Below are 16,234 nucleotides of genomic sequence, written 5' to 3' on the forward strand. Positions count from 1 at the left end.
CGCTTACCTTCAGGGTCATACGTCACATGAAAACCAAAATAGTTCCAAACGCCAGATCTGAATGAGGGTGGGGGAGGTTCAATTTGCCATGTTGCAAGGAGAGCTTAACTTCTGTCTCGCTAGCTTGCCCCCCTGCGCTCAGTGAATCTGCGTTCGACTATTCTGCCTAGGCTGCACTGTCGAGCGCAGATCCACTGAGCGCTCAACACAGACAGCATCGTCAGAAGGAAAATTGATAAAATAAATTACAAATGTTGTATTGTTCGATACATATGCGTACCGAACCGAAAGCACTGTATCGAACGGTTCAATATCGATACGAGTATCGTTGCACCCCTAGTAGCTACTTGTTGTTGCTCTTATTCACCAGCTCCTCATAGTTTTTGTGTTCACAGACAAGGAAAGCTGCTCAAAACTGCCCTCTAATTTCATTACCTCAACTCTCTGATGCCTTTGGTTTGCTCAGTAGCCGCCTGCAATCCGCTGACTATCTACAAGACAGCACGGACCCTATGCAGTTGTTAGTTTAACAGGCGAACCTCGTTGCAAAGCTCAACATGAGGTAACATATATTGATTTGCACAGGTTTAAATTGTATCTGGAAACTTCATCGCGTCACACATATTCCTTTTTCTCATCTTTCATGTCCTTTCTCCAGACTGATGGAGTAATAATAGCAAATATGAAATCATAAATAATATCAAGAGCAGGAATAAGATAAAACTTGATAGATCGGGCTATTGAACTTACATTCTGTATACAAACAGAGGCTGAAGCATTTTATTGGTTTACTGTTTAATCAGAATATTGTAGCAGCCAGTGACTGCTGTCAGGCTCTTAAATGATGGATGTCCCACTTGACCAAAGCTAGACAGTATGTTTTATTAGTTGTATCTCCCGGGGCTGAATCGTCAGAAGGAATTTTAGTCAACAGCCTAGAATTTGTGGTGTGTATGGCCCTGCAAAGATATGCCAATTATGCAATGAAAAAGTGAGATTTTATCAGTTATTGTCTTTAAATTGAACACTAAAGACAGAAATTTAAAACCTCTGTTAGATCCAATGTATTATAAACACCAATTATGAAAATCACTTCCTTGTGACCATGAGCTAATAATTGAAATATAATAAGCATATTAATGTAGCCAGAGGAGTCTTTTTGAGGATTTTGACAGCTGCAGCCATACAGTCTTTATACAGTTCAGCGGCCACAACATTAGTGCCTGCAGGGATGCTGTTCACTTTGAATCACCGTTTTGTGCACAGACCTTTTAGCCTTCATCACGATGAAGTCTCAAATGGGTATTGTTTGTGAGAAAACCTGCTGTGGTTAAATGCACACGTTCAGTGTGTGGATAGTTTTTAGTAAAGTAAGCGGGCTCAGGATTTATTTACAACTGAGGACACAGTCTGAATCCTGCATTTAATGCCTTTACATTAAATGCAGCTTAGTAAAGCTTCTAAAAAGAATCTGGAAAGCTGTTGTTTTTTTTAATACGCACTGCATATCACCTGACTGTGTCCACAAGAAGAAAGCAGAAATCTGCATGCTGATGTCACTGGTCCACATTTGCATAATGTTTGATCAGAGTGTGTTTTTTTGTCTCTCGCAAAAATGGACCTGCTCTTCTTGCCAGCCCACAATTATTGGACTACTTCTTAATAAATGTGCATAAAAACATTTATTTCCGTGATCAGATTCAAATTCAAAACAGAAAAGGTCCTTAAAAATGCCCTCAAGTCACTGAGTCCCACATGATGAGATTTCTGCCAAACCTGTTTCACGTCGGGGGGATTTTTGATCACGAGCACTGAACATTTATGCCGTCTTTGGGTGCTGCCGGTTAATTCTGCTTGAACCAGATTTGAATCAAAAGCCCAAATAATATATAACTACACTGAGCATAGAGAGATATTGAAGCTATGTTTGTGAATGCACCAGTGCTGCATAAATAGATACATTAACACTCATGTCAAGTGCTAGAAATTACATTTCATGTGCTGGGTTTCAAGGTAAATTATCACAGTCGTAAAGATTGCTAAGAATAAAGCACCAAGCACATTTTCATTAAGAGCACCCCGGCTTGTCTTCAAGGTTAAGTTATGCACAGGGTGAAGTTTCTTCTGTGAAATTAAAGGGACACACATTCAGGCTGGTTTGCATACAGTAAAATTCAGAGAGACTGCCCTTTCCCAAAGAAGCCACCCCATTAGTTGTTTGCGCAAGCTCTTGTAATGACCTACTCTTGTATTTTAAAGTTAAGCAACTTCTAGAAGCTGTTTGAATAAGTGCACATCAAATCTGTCCTGGTGTCATCACGTCTAGATTTAGGGGAACTCTGGACCCTGGTACCATCATGAAAGTCAAACCATGGTGGGTTTATTTCTAACCCTAACCAATAAATTTTCACGGTTAACTCAAACCAAGTAGTGTTTGTGCCTAAAATCAGCAACACATAGATATCACCAGAAATATGAAGAGATATTGAGATATCCAATTCTGTCCCCATCAAATTAGCCTACAAGACAGCCATGCACAGAAATCTAAACAGGCTGCATTTTGATGCAGATGACAGCCACTGTGACTGGTTATTGATTTGCACATTGTAAGTTGTCATTGTATCCAACTATCCATCTCCCATTTCCCCATTTTCATAGCTGTGCTAAGCTACGTATAGACAGCCGATTCCAACAGCTTCTCTCTTTTTTTTTTGGATTGCAGTAATTTCAGTAAAAGTAGCTGTTGTTCAATATTAGCTCCAGCTCCAACACGACTCAGTTTCAGTCACAATTTGTTGAAAGAAATCAAAGCGATTCAACACTGCGGCGCAGACGTCTTACTGCCAGCATTTTGGAGGGAGGGGCAATTGCAGAGTAAAGAAAGTTAGACAAATCGGAATTGGCGACTGAAAATAATAATCAGCAACAGACCAAGCTGCACATCTCAAGGCAAAGTGAAAGTAATCAGAAAACAAGTCCAGTCTTATGGTCAAAGCTTGGGTCCTGCATGCTCTTTAAACGTCAGAGGACTGGAGGTTTGGTATGAAGGTTTGAATAGTCAGATGATTTAAATATTAGTCCTGACAGTTTCTTTTTGTGCACTCGAACTGATATTCTATTCAGAACTGGCAGCGAATTAAGCCTCAAGCAAATGACAAATTATCACACTTAAAAGAGTGAAAAATAATTAAGTAAAAACAACCTGTTCTGTTTCTAATGAATGTTCAACTCAGTGATGCATATGACATGTTAATGGGGTGTCTATCATTGCTTTATACCTCTTCAAAGTCAAAAAGCACTGTTAAAACAGCAGCACAAACATGTACTCGTGTTATAAATCTGCTCTCCTGATTGACCGCTGGGAGGAGAATATTCTCTGTGCTGTTCCAGCGGAGCTTTGTATTCATGTAGCCGGATACAAAGATCCGGGGACTCACTGGTGCCCTTCTCAGATTCTAACACCTAGATCTAGTTTCTCGAGGGCCAGGCGATGAAGGGCATTTGTCCTGCTAAAATCCCATTAAAGCATATGGGACATAGAGGCTTTACCTTTCTTTAACGGAGTTTTCAATAATGCATGAAGTGGAACTAGAATATATAAAACACGAAGTCGTGGTTTTAAAGTACTTGATTTGATTTTTGTGAAACTTTTCTGTTAAGTGCTCACGATCGCTCCCAGTTTTTTCTATCAGGAGTGAACAGGTCAACTGATGCTGTTCAATTTTATTACTCTTTTTGGCATGAAATTGCATCTCTGTTTCTGCCTGCTCACACCAGACACAGAAATTTTCATGGCTGCAGCCAGTAGATATGCACGCGCACACACACACACACACACACACACACACACACACACACACACACACACACACACACACACACACACACAGTCACACAAACCTCTTCAAAATCTAAAAAGTCAGATGCAAATACGAACTCATTTTAAATGGGAAGCTTGCAGAATCTGTAATAAGTTAGATTAATAGCTGATTTTTAATGACACTGTCACCAGAGCTGCTTGCAGGATGTATGAGGCCTTTCCCTTTTGTTGATTAAATACCTGTGGCCATCACACAGCGGCAGGACTGAGACACTACATATGTTTCGTCTTTGCTGATTTAAAAGATGTGCAGCATATAATTATGCAAAGGTCAAACCGTGTGGGCTATTAGAAAGATCATACAGCTGTTATTATTATTATGGGAGCTCCAGCTTATGCAATCATGTAAATGACTTAAACAGACTTGTTTTTGTTTTAGCATATGCAGCTGGGTCTTGATTGTGTGCATATAAATGTGGACCAAATATGCCGTATGTAACTGAATACAGAGCATTTAATCGCTCGAGCAAATGTACAAATAGAAACACATTTTAGGGAGCAACATAAAAAAAAGGAGGGATAATCTGCCTATTAGGGAGGCCGTCTATTCATACTCGAGTCGCGTATTCTGCGCTGCTGCTTTGGGACTCAGTTTTCTAGCAGCCTGAACTTTCCTCTCAGCTCATTTGGAAACTGACATCCACTTTAAAACGGGATGATGAGCTGATGTGACTGTCCATAACTGAAACCATGTCTCGACTCCAACTGTGAATAATCTATTCCGCCTCTTAATTATGTATGCATACTGCTCCAGCCTCTTTCCCCACACTGCACTGTGAATCAAAATGGCAAGAATTACTTGGTCACACCCACCCGGGCTCGTACCCTGTGATTGCACTCGCACGAGGTTTTTGGGAAAATTGAGCCCCAGTTCGTGAAGCAAAGTGTTGTGAAATGCTTTTGCTGTGGCATAAAGGATGGATGGATTTCTCCCAAAAATGAATACATGCAGCCATTCGTGGAAAGGCAATAAAAAGTAGGTTTCCGGGGCAAACACCTTTAAATCCATTAGAAATCAATCGCGAATACCTCGGCCGGCGGGGACCAGCTGCGCAATCTAAAAGCACAATTTTGAAATTCCTGTTTTTGTTTTTTGTTTTTTCATCCATGTGAGGGACACTGTTTATCTCAGGAAAAAAACCCAGCACACTTCATCTGAATTCATGAGGATAGAGAGGAGGGTTTTTTTTAAAGCCCCGAAACCGACATTTAAATGAAACTGGAAATCCAGAAAATGAAAATACGTTCTAACCTGATCTGCCTCATTCCAAAAAATTATTTCATTTTCACTTGAAACATGGTGATAGAGTTCATGTCACAGCCACGGCGACCCGATAACATTTCTGTGACCGCCGAAAAAGATGTAAGGTGATTGGGATGCGTGGAATAGGAATGAAATACGAGGAGAGGGCAGAGATTAGGAGGGGCGGTCGGGGATTTTTGCGCTCATATTGCAGTGAGATCTCAGAGTGACAATAAGTGTCTAAGATTGTAATTCAAAGCATGACTGCAGAGGGCTTGTAGGAAATAGTTTGTATGTACAAAAAGTACTCTAATCTCCATTTAAACTCTGCTCAGACCCTTGAAAATGAATTCTACTTTAAGAGGCACTCTTCCCTCTTAAAGTGAGCAGAATTACTTTCAGGAAAACTTTAGAATTTGCCAGAAAAGTTGGTATTATTTGAAATAATTCACCCCTAAACTGGTTTGTTTAGAAAAGTTCTGCAAATTTGGCCTGATGTCCTCACCATCTGCCTCTTAGAGGGTTTTCCAAAACATCAAGGTCCCTCTTGCGCTGAATTGTTTAATTCAGATTAGAATAATGACCCCGCCAGCATCCTGCCGGGGCAAAGCCCAGGGATGTGGGGATGAGGCAGACGAGGACTATTTAGTAATCCTATCAGCCACCTTATGAGCGTCTGCTCCGCACAGCAGCTCCATCTTCAGATTGAGTTGTTCAGTCAATCACAGATTCAATATTTACTTGACGATTCAATATTTACCGAGGCGCTTTGCAGCACGCGTGACTGAGGAATGCAGCGGCGAGGATCCTATCAAACACTCGTTACATCACGCATTTAAGGGTGAGGTTGGGAGGGAGGAGGAGAGGATGGAGGATGTCTCATCTATTGCAACGAGACGCTGATGCAAGGTGTGCTGGAACCGAGCCTGATCCGCTGCTCGAAACGTGTTCCCGTTTTGTGTCGGATTCACTCGACTGGTTACACACATCTTGTCAGATGTGTATCAGCATTGCAAGAGAATGACTCACATTTAAAGTTTAACCTTCAGTATAAATATTTTAAAAAACAATATTCTTAGACATATATAGCTGGGGGAATGAGTCTTGTTCCTGTTGCCCCAGAGGACAGATGTCTTACACTACTGTAGGTCTGCTCCTTTTAGCTGGATGCACAGAACTGTGAATATTGGATCCTTGTGGAGTGTGGCTGTATACATGGAGCACGGTTGGAAGGGTGCATGCCAATAGCTTCGCCTCCGCCTAGCACTTGTTGCATCAACCTCAGAAGTATACTGTTTGATCCCTGAGTTTGATTAGTTTTTTATTTTTATTTTACTGCTGTCAAAAGAAACATTTTGGTCTACTTAGCTCCTTATGTGCTTCTGCATTTATCTGCAATATCTATATGAAAAAAGAAAGCCAAAAACATAAAGACATTCAGACGCAGATGCTTTGTAGTCTGGGAGCGAAGCTGCAATAGTGGAGTGCTTTGAACTGAAACATAAAGTGCACATAGCGCTGTAATAATTTACGTTCAAGCTCGCAGGAAGATGGGAGAAGTGGAGAGAGAAATCAAAACTGAGAATGGATTAAATTAATGGCCAAACATCTGAAAACATGGGTCCAGAAAAATATTCCTCTCCTGTTCTGCTCTTTTACTGTGTCTCAGTCCCTCAAATAAAATACACACACTTTTTACTAAAACTAAAAGCAGATGTAGGTAAACCATAGATTTGTATACAGATATATATAAATATATTTACCATGTAGTTGCACTGCACCCGCCAGCAGGCGTCAATCACAACCCACAGAGTTTGAAATGCCACAGCAGGGTGAGCCGTACTCTGAGATGGATAAATAAATAAATACAGTTGGGTTTTCATTTAATTCATTTTTTTTTTCTTATTTCCAAGATCAGACTTCCGCGCAGTTTGTTTAATGTTTTGCCGCTCTGAGCAGCCACTTCATTTCCTTTGGGCATTGCATTGTAAGACAGTAGAGCACATAAATAACACACTCAAAAATCAAGCATTTGCTAGAATGCGCGCCAACTCTCGGGTATAACTCCAGTTTCTTTAATCTCGGTTGTTATTTTTGCCGGCTTCACAGTCATTTCTGTTTACTGTAAAATTATACTTGTCAAGATAACTGTCCAGATGAGATGGAGAAAGAGGAAAAAGTGGTCCAGCTGATTAGACAAACACATCAGACCTGTCAAATGTATTTAGCGGAAGCGTCTCTTGTAAACATCGCCAGCAGCTTCTACCAAACGTTAATCCATTCGACTAACTCGGTGAAGGTTTGTGAGTGACATTATTGATTGTTTGCTTGCAAATAAAATCTAATGACATCTATTTGTCAGAGAAAACTACTCATTCAGCATAAAATGTGTTCCTGTAAATGATGTTTTTGGTATTTTTGTGCACTGGTCAAAAAAAAATCAAAGGAACACTTTGGAAACACATCAGATTTCAATGAGAAAAGACAGTCGTGCTGGATACTGATGACTGGAAATGAAATCAACATACAGAGGGCTGAATTCACAGAAACACAGAAAATCAAAGTGAAAATAATGATGTGGCAAGCTAGAGAGTACAAAAACGATATGTTAGAAGCAGTCAGGATGTCGGGCCCTCAGGCCACCCTCATGAAGTCTGTTCCTGATTGTTTGATCAGAGACATTCACACCAGTGTCCTGCTGGAGGTCATTTTGTAGCTCAGGCAGCGCTCATCCTGTTCCTCCCTGCACAAAGGAGCAGATACCGGTCCTGTAATCTCCTCCATGTTTTTGAGACTGTGCGGGAGACATAGCAAACCTGTTGGCTATGGCACGTATTCATGTGCTATCCTGGAGAAGTCGGACTACCTGTGCAACCTCTGTAGGGTCCAGGTATCACCTCATGCTACCAGTAGTGACACTGACTCTAGCCAAATGCAAAACTAGTGAAAAACAGCCCAAAAATATCAGGAGGGAAAATGTCAGTGTCTTCTACCTGTACAAACATTCCTGTTTTGGGGCTTGTCTCATTGTTGCCCCTCTAGTGCACTTGTTGTTAATGTCATTAACACGAAAGCAGATGAAACTTGTCAACAACCCCCCTCTGATACTTAACTGACCAGATCAATATCCCACAAGTTTAAATGACTTGATGCTGATAAAAGCTGTTCCCTTTGTTTGTTTCATTTTCTGAGCAGTTTATGTTATTATTGTGGTTGTAATGTGTGGCTTCACTTCAAACCCCTTTAAAATTTCAAAATGCATTGAGACGAACCAGTTGTCTTTTAGTTTTTTGCTAAAAATGATACAATAAGACATATTTGTGATAAGTAAAAGCATCTTTGTGTGAACCCCTTGTGTAGAAATTGTAGTCGCCACTAAATGTTTCTGGTAACTATCGATCAGTACTTAGAGGAGATTTCGTCTCCTCTAACAACAGCTTCAGCGTTTGATGTTGGCGGGTTTCCTGCTTCCTTCAGCTCATTCCAAAACATTTCTATAGGCTTAAGGTCAGGACTTTGACTTGGTCGTTCCAAACCATTGGCTTTATTCTTTTTTCACTAATCTTTGGCTGTGGGTCATTGTCTTACTGCATGACTCACTTTCTCTTGAAATTCAGTTTGCAGGGAAATGTCCTGACATTTTCTTTAAGAAATCGCTGGTGGAATTCAGAATTCATTGCTTCCCCTATTGAAGGTAAGCTAACCTGGCACAAATGGAGAAAAACAGACCTAAACCATCATACTGATACAGATGACAGTAACTGCAGGTGGGATAAGGTTCTTATGCTGGATTATTGTGTCTTTCTTTCTCCAAACATGAAGTGTCTTATTTAAACCAAAATTTGTTGCATTATTCCAAAAGCCTTCAGGTTTGTTCTCGTGATCTTTGGAAAACAACAGACAGGCAGCAGCTTCTCTTTTTGAGAGCAGAATCTTTCTCACTGCAGCCAAGCTATGCACAGATTCAGATTTCAGTGCTCTCTTGAACTCATGAATATGAACATTAGCCAATGTGAGAAAGACCTTTAGCTGGTTACAGGCTACCTTTGCATAATCACTGACCTCCCACACTATACCTTGCTCTTGCTGTGATCTCTTCTGTGGAGGGCAACAACGGTCTTGAATCTTTTGAATCAATGCACTCGAAACTTTGTCTGAAGCCCTTTGAAAGCGTGTTTGTTTATTTACCTCCAGAAGCTTCCACTTGAGCCCAGTGGTTCTCAAATTCTGGCGGGTGGGGGGCACAACTCAAACAAACCTTTAATGCTAGTCTGTAGAAATAATCCTAAAGAAAGAAAATAATGGGAATCTGGTCTTTAAGTGATAACGTATGAACCCTGCTTCCGGGTCCAAACTACTGTGCATTTATTAAGGCTACTGTGATTTTAACATATTATAATGCTCGGTATCTTGTTCTATTTAATCTGAACACATCCCATGAAAAAAAAGGCAATGATCACTGTTAGGCTCTCTTGGTTTTTATTATCACAAAGTTCAATTTAAAGCTCTGTTTTTAAAACCTTACAATGTAACTACAGCCCAGCCCATGCAGCAGTATATTAATGACTAACTTCATATTGTGGATGGATTATCTCAATTGTTCACTGTGTTTATATTATGCTAACCATAGCTCTGTAGCCCGCCACCACGTAGCACATCGTTATATACCAGCTAGCCCAACTTCAGTAGCACTACAAACATCGCTGCTGTTTAGTTTTCTGTCTTCATTTATTTTGGAAGTGATAGCAGAGCTGTACGTTTAAAATTTTCAGAAATCTCTCAGTCAGAACATGGTGTGTCATCTTTAGATGGAAGCTAGCAAGTTAACTTCCTGCTAACTTCTAACTCTGTTAAATTTCATAAATTCTCTTTTCATGGATGCCTGGATGTTAAACTTAATTGTTACACCTGGTAAAGCAGCAACGCTGATCATTTTATTAAAGATGAAAGGATTTAGACAGTTTTTAACTCTCGGTGATGCCGCAGTGTTTGTTTAACTTTAAAGCCGAGTTTGGACCCAGAAATGGCTAATGATGTCAGACTTAAACACCAGGTTGGACACACAGGTGCGTAAAGTCAGGGAAAATGAGACAAGGGGAAACCTCAAAGAAGGCACAAAGAACAAATAACTATCAAAATAAAGAAGGAAGTGAAACATGATAACTGAATTGAAAAACAAACACGAATTTACTGACACAAGAGGATGAAAAATAAACTCTAAAGAAACAGGAACTGAAAATGGAACAAACCAGCAATATGAACAGAACCATAACCAGGAAAGTAAGTAATACAATCACCAGAAAATACTCAAAATAAAGCAAAACTATAAAGTCCATAAACACGAGATGCTGTGGCAGTATGTTCAAAGCTCATGTTATGTTATTTTCTTGCTGTGAAACCAGTTCAGTCAAGTAGAAAGTAAGACACATCCAGCCAAGCTTGAGCTTTGCTAATATGACAAAGCATAAGCATCAGTAAAATATGTCAAATGTACATGTACTTCGTTGCTTTCTACTATAGATGAAAAGAGCTATAAAATGAGATCCTAGTTGTAACAAACTGAAATGATCTTTTGTTTTTACATGTGCGACTGCATGACGAACTGAATCCACACCAAGTCTTCTTTGAAACAAACAAAACCTCTCTCCCATCAGTCTTTGGCTCTCTGAGGTGCAGCGCTTACATGCTTTACATCTGCTTTCTGTCAATAACCGCTCTGATTCTTAACTACCCACAATGGATCAGTAACCGGTTGATCTCATGCCCCCTTTCTGCTCTCCCTACGCAAGCACACGCGTACTTTAAACTGCACGTTTGTTGTTGTTGCTGTTGGTGGTGGTGGTGGTGGTGGTGGTTGGCTTTTGTTTTTTTTTCTTCCATATGGATTCTCTCAAGGCTTTGATCAAATATAGAATAGAAGCTGCTCCCTCAAATCCACGTCTTCCTCCTCCATCTCATCTGCCTCTGAGTACCGTTGGAAGAAGTCATTCCCCATACACTTCTGTATAAATACAGACATGCACCATACAAATACATGATATATGAAAAGTGTTTACGCTTCATATATTCATATAGTTTCATTTTTTGTTGAAAATATACCCCACAAAAAATTTCCTGGCAAATTGACTCAGCAACAGCCGTAGAAAGAAGATTTAGGAGAGGGTGAGAGAGGGAGAGAGGCCTGTTGAAGGGACAGACAGTCCGATTGAGAGAGGAAGCAAACGGGAATTGGAGACAGAGATGAAGAGAAATGAAGTGAGACAGAGGGAATTGGGGGGGGAGGAATGTGAGCGACAAGAGAGATGAAGGAGAGAGTGTGTGTGTGTGTGTGTGGGTGGGGGGGAAGGATAAACTATTTGTCACGCTGCTGACGGAGAGAGATTGAAAAAGAAGGAGTGGGAGAGAAGAGTGGAGGTTGTCTTGATATAATGCTTTCTTATGCTCTTAAAGTACCGCTGTAGTCTGTCTACTTAGCTCCAGCTCTGGCTTGTTTTGTTGCTTATTTCCTTTCTCTTCTTCTTTTTTTCCTCCTTTTCTTTATTTCCCTTTTGTCCTTCCTTCCTCGTCTGCCCTCCCCGCAGGCACGTCTATAATCCAGGTGACGGCGACAGATGCTGATGACCCGACGTATGGGAACAGCGCCAAGCTCGTGTACACACTGGTGCAGGGCCAGCAGTACTTCTCTGTCGATCCCCAGACAGGTGAGCGTGATTATGTGCGTTTGCGTGTAACACACGTGGGCGGACGAATGTAAAAGATGCGCAGATCTCAGAAGGCAAACACGCACGCATGCAGCAGGAAAGCGACATACGTGCAAGATGTTCAGGAGCGAACAGCTGAGCTCGGTCTTCACAGTACCCGACATGTCTGTGCTGTGTGACGGCCTAAGGAGACGCACACGTGTTCGTGTGTGTGAGACACAGGTGGAGTGAAACACTGGGGAACCCGTGGACCTGCATGCATGAGTACAGAAACATGTCTCTGACTTTCTCACACACACACACACACACACACTGAAAGCAACACTTCCCCCCCAGTGCAACTCCCATTCTCTTGTCACACTTAGTCATCCATCTTTCTCTCTTCCCCTTTTCCCACTTGTGCCCCATCAAACACATACACACTTGCTCTTTCAAGCACACCCCCCCTCCCCCCACCTCCACCTCTTTCCCCCTCTGCGGTTCGCTCCAGCATGAGCTGGCAGAAATGTATTCACGCCGCCAGGCTGCGTGTGCCGAACAACAGCCTAATATTATTATTTCTGGGTGAAGCAAAAGCGAAAAAGACACGTTTAAAGACACACGTCAGCGAAGGCTTATGATCTCTGATGCAGGGCAGATTACAAAAGGGCTTCAAGAAGGCGTCTGGCGTGCCTGTTGTCACCGTGTCGGAGTCTCACACACGTCACCTGAGGGCAAAAAGTTTTATTGTCGAGCGTTTAGGGGTTGAGGGCGGAGGAGGGCGCTTTATTTATTAATTAATTTATTTAACTTTATGATGATTACTTTTTTAGCAGTCTACCTTGGAGGGGACTTTTAGCTCTGTTTAGTCAGAAATGGAGCTCTGACTGTCTTGATGTTGTAGGTGCTGTTTTGATAGGCAGCGCGCATTGAAGAGACATTAAGTTTCACAGTAAAACTCCATATCTATTAACTTTTTCAGATTTTTGTTTTCTGTCTGCCTGTAGAAGTGAGAGCCTCCATGTGAGCGTTTATTTTGCCCACACAGTCACAGGTGGCCAGCACTCGTGTTTTGCTCATTGAATGTCAATGCCTGGTAATTGATTGCCTCGGCACGTGAGGACCTCTCAAATAACCAAAGGGAGCTGCAGGACTCTTTGAAATATAAGCCTAATTCCACACAGTGTGTATTAGCCGTGACACTGTGCTTTCAGAAGAGCTTCAGCATTCCGAACATGTCCGCTCTCCTCTTCTCGACTCCCTATCTCCCTCTTTTCAATCACCCCCCATTTCTCGTCGGTTCCATCACCGAGGGTCTTTTTCAGAATGTGCACTCGGAGGCGAGCGCGTTCGCTCATACATTTACTTTGTTTGTTTATGAATTCTGCTCAGAAAGCTCGACATATTTCTGCCTGTTCGTTCGTTAGCATTCAAAACAGCCCAGGCTGAATGTGATTCACCTTGAGCTGCCAAGTCATCCAGGCCGGTGTTTTTTGGTTGATGCTGGGCGAGAGCGGGCAGAATTTGATGTGCAACATCCAATCACATGTAGCAGAATGAGGTCATTTGCACGGGGGAGGTGATCGATGTCGAACGCGAGTAAATGATTCGTCTTTGTGTGCCGCTAAAGAGCATGAGACACAGAACGTGATTTTATGCTCTGTCAGCATGTCTATCTGCTGCAGCGTGGTGATTTGTCTTTTCCAGATGAGCCCCCTTTTCACATATCTGTTTATGTACGTGTGTTTCTGTGCGCCTTCAACGGGACATTAAGTTATATATTGTAGCTGTCAAATGGAAAGTGAGTGTCTCCAAAATGTCAGAAAAACTGCCACATTGTCAGGAAAAGCAGCTCGGTGACGGCGCACGTCGATATCGTCCAATAGGCTGTGAAAGGGCAAAGCAGAACTTTAAAAACACTTCGATTAAACTCAAATTACGGGCTTTTAACACAGAAACAAATTGAGGATTGCTTTGGAAATGATAAAACAACTGCTATAAGTGGTAACTTTACAGTTTATTGTGTCGTAAGCTGAATTTTATACGCCATAAACTGGTCTGTTGTTTAAGTACACCAGTAAAATTACAGTTCTGTTGTCATGGGAAGGATGAGTAAACCACCCTACCAACAGAGATGCCACCATCTAAAATTAAAGCAAGTTTATTTGTTGAAGGTGCTGCCATGCTGTTTGTGTAAAGTTTGAATGAATTTGATATCATTTCTTGTGTTTCCTGATGTTTTCCTTTCACCGCGTCGGCCATGCTCCTCTGTCTCTGCCCTCCTGTTTGTCTCCGTGTTAGTTTTTCGTACTTTCATAGTTTTTTTTGTTTGTTTGTTTTGCTTTGATATCTTTTACTTTTTTGTGCGCTTGACAGTTTTCTCTCTCCCTCGGTCAGTTGTCCGTCCATCTGTTTGCCCTCCACTTCTCCTCATGTTCCCAGGTTGTTCTTTGTGCTTTCCTCTACTTTTTTATTGTTTTGTTTTTTTTACCTTATTTGTTTTAAAGCTCACTTGTTGGTGTCTAAACCTTCTACACACATAACAGAACCTTACCCAATTGATTTCAGTGCATTGTAAAAGTAACTTGATTGGTGGATGTCAGGACTTTTAAATTAATCATTTATGAGAATAGTTACACATACAGTCAAGTGAAAAGAATGTTTTCATAGGGCTCTGTGCAGTCCTGTGAGAAATTAAATACGGCTTGTGATTCAATAGTTTGTAAAACTACCTTAAGCAGCAGCTGGATGATTTTATCTGTCTCACAGATCATTGTGGAGACATTTTGGCCCACTCCTCTTTGCAGCATTATTTGTTTATGCACAGCTTAAAGTCCCACTGCAACATTTCAGTCAGGTTAAGATCCAAACTTTGACCAGCTCATTGCAACACCTTAATGCTATTCTGTTTTAGATTTACTGCTTCGCTTGGAATCATTGCCTGATTGCATGACCCAGTTTTGGACAACATTTGGCTCCAGAATACTTTGATATAAAGAGTAGTTCATGGTTAACTCAATGACCAAAAGGTGCCCAGGTCCTGTGGTTGGAAAACAAGCCCAAATCATCAACCCTCCACCACCATGCTTAACAAGTGTTTCTGTTGATATGCAATGCTTGGTTTGCTCCAAGTGCAGTCCTGTGTGTCTTCGCCAAAAGGCTCTGCTTTGATCTCATCTGTCCAGCAGACACTCCTGGGAAGATTGTAGCATTGCATTAAGCTCAATGCTCCAGACCAGCAAACTGCCAAAACAGTTACAGAGGTGCCAATGATTAGTTACCAATGTTCATTTGATTAGCAGCACCGAGCTGTTACTTACCCTCTTAATTTCTATGGAAGCTCTGATGATGTTTTTCACAGGACTATGCAAACATTGTTTTCACATGACTGTATTTATCTGCAAAATATACAAAATAAACTTGCACGGGTTAGCCCACCTGATTTACAGAGGGTGCATGAATAATTCAGAAATTAGTAATTAATCTAGCACGTTACCTATATTTTGCAGAGGCCTGATGGTAGTTTGCCTGCATTAATATTTGCATGGGGGATTCAAGCGGTCCATTTACTGTAGTACTATTTTTTTTAATAGCTAACTACATAAAACTACAAATGATTAGCGGCTGTAAAGGAAGAAAGTGAGTGTTGATTTTGTCATTCTCTGCTACAAGTGAGCAACATTTGACAATTCCCAACCCATTTTATTTCATCTTGACTGCTGTGAAGGAATATACAGGCAGTGCATTCCTCAGGCGGCACACACTTGACATTTTTTTCAGTGCTCGTGCAACAGGACTGTGGTTGTGTCGTGCTCACAGGGCGACGTCATCATGGATAAATCTCACAAATCTGAGCCTGAGGAATACATCACTGTGACCAAGCATTTTATAGAAAGCCAGAGCTGACATTCTTGCCCTTTCACATAAAAAGTGGGTTGTTTTATTTTTGGGTGTTATGTATGACCTGTTAACAAGTGGACATTCTTTTGCAATAAAATCAACTGAGTGGTATTTTTCTGCTGGCTTGTGACCTTTTTGTGATACATTTGTTTCATTTTGCATGTACATTGTTTAAGTTTGCGGGAATGTGTACTTTTCAAAACTGGCAACACTGCTAATTAGTTTTTATGTGACTCTAATGGAATAACCAGTACTTAGGTTTATAAATAAGGGTTGCAGACCATCAGGACCAAACTGTGTTATATAACAACTTGTTAACATTTATACCTGAAGGCTAAATGGCATACTGGAAATCAAGAATGACCTTTCATTAATGACTTCCTCACATGTGTAACTGCGGTGCTGATGAAGTCTTTAATAAAGGGTCATGACTTTCTCAGTTCATAACGGGAAGTCAGATCTGTTGTTATAAATGTTAATAAGTCATTAATAAAAGGTTACGGTGTCTGTTTATTAATTTACCACTTCATA

The 16,234-nt window shown here is 41.1% G+C and overlaps 1 protein-coding gene across 1 annotated transcript in view; it reads left to right on the forward strand.

Moving 5' to 3' along the window:
- Positions 1-16,234, forward strand: part of cdh24b (cadherin 24, type 2b) — a 155,740-nt gene that overhangs the window by 77,901 nt on the left and 61,605 nt on the right. The window contains exon 4 of the mRNA XM_005740228.1: positions 11,705-11,824. Within this exon, the coding sequence (XP_005740285.1) occupies positions 11,705-11,824 (120 nt within the window). The remainder of the gene's footprint in view (positions 1-11,704; positions 11,825-16,234) is intronic.

The sequence above is a fragment of the Pundamilia nyererei genome, unplaced genomic scaffold, assembly GCF_000239375.1.
Source record: "Pundamilia nyererei isolate P.nyererei 1_Seehausen unplaced genomic scaffold, PunNye1.0 scaffold00098, whole genome shotgun sequence".
In the NCBI taxonomy this organism is placed as follows: Eukaryota; Metazoa; Chordata; class Actinopteri; order Cichliformes; family Cichlidae; genus Pundamilia; species Pundamilia nyererei.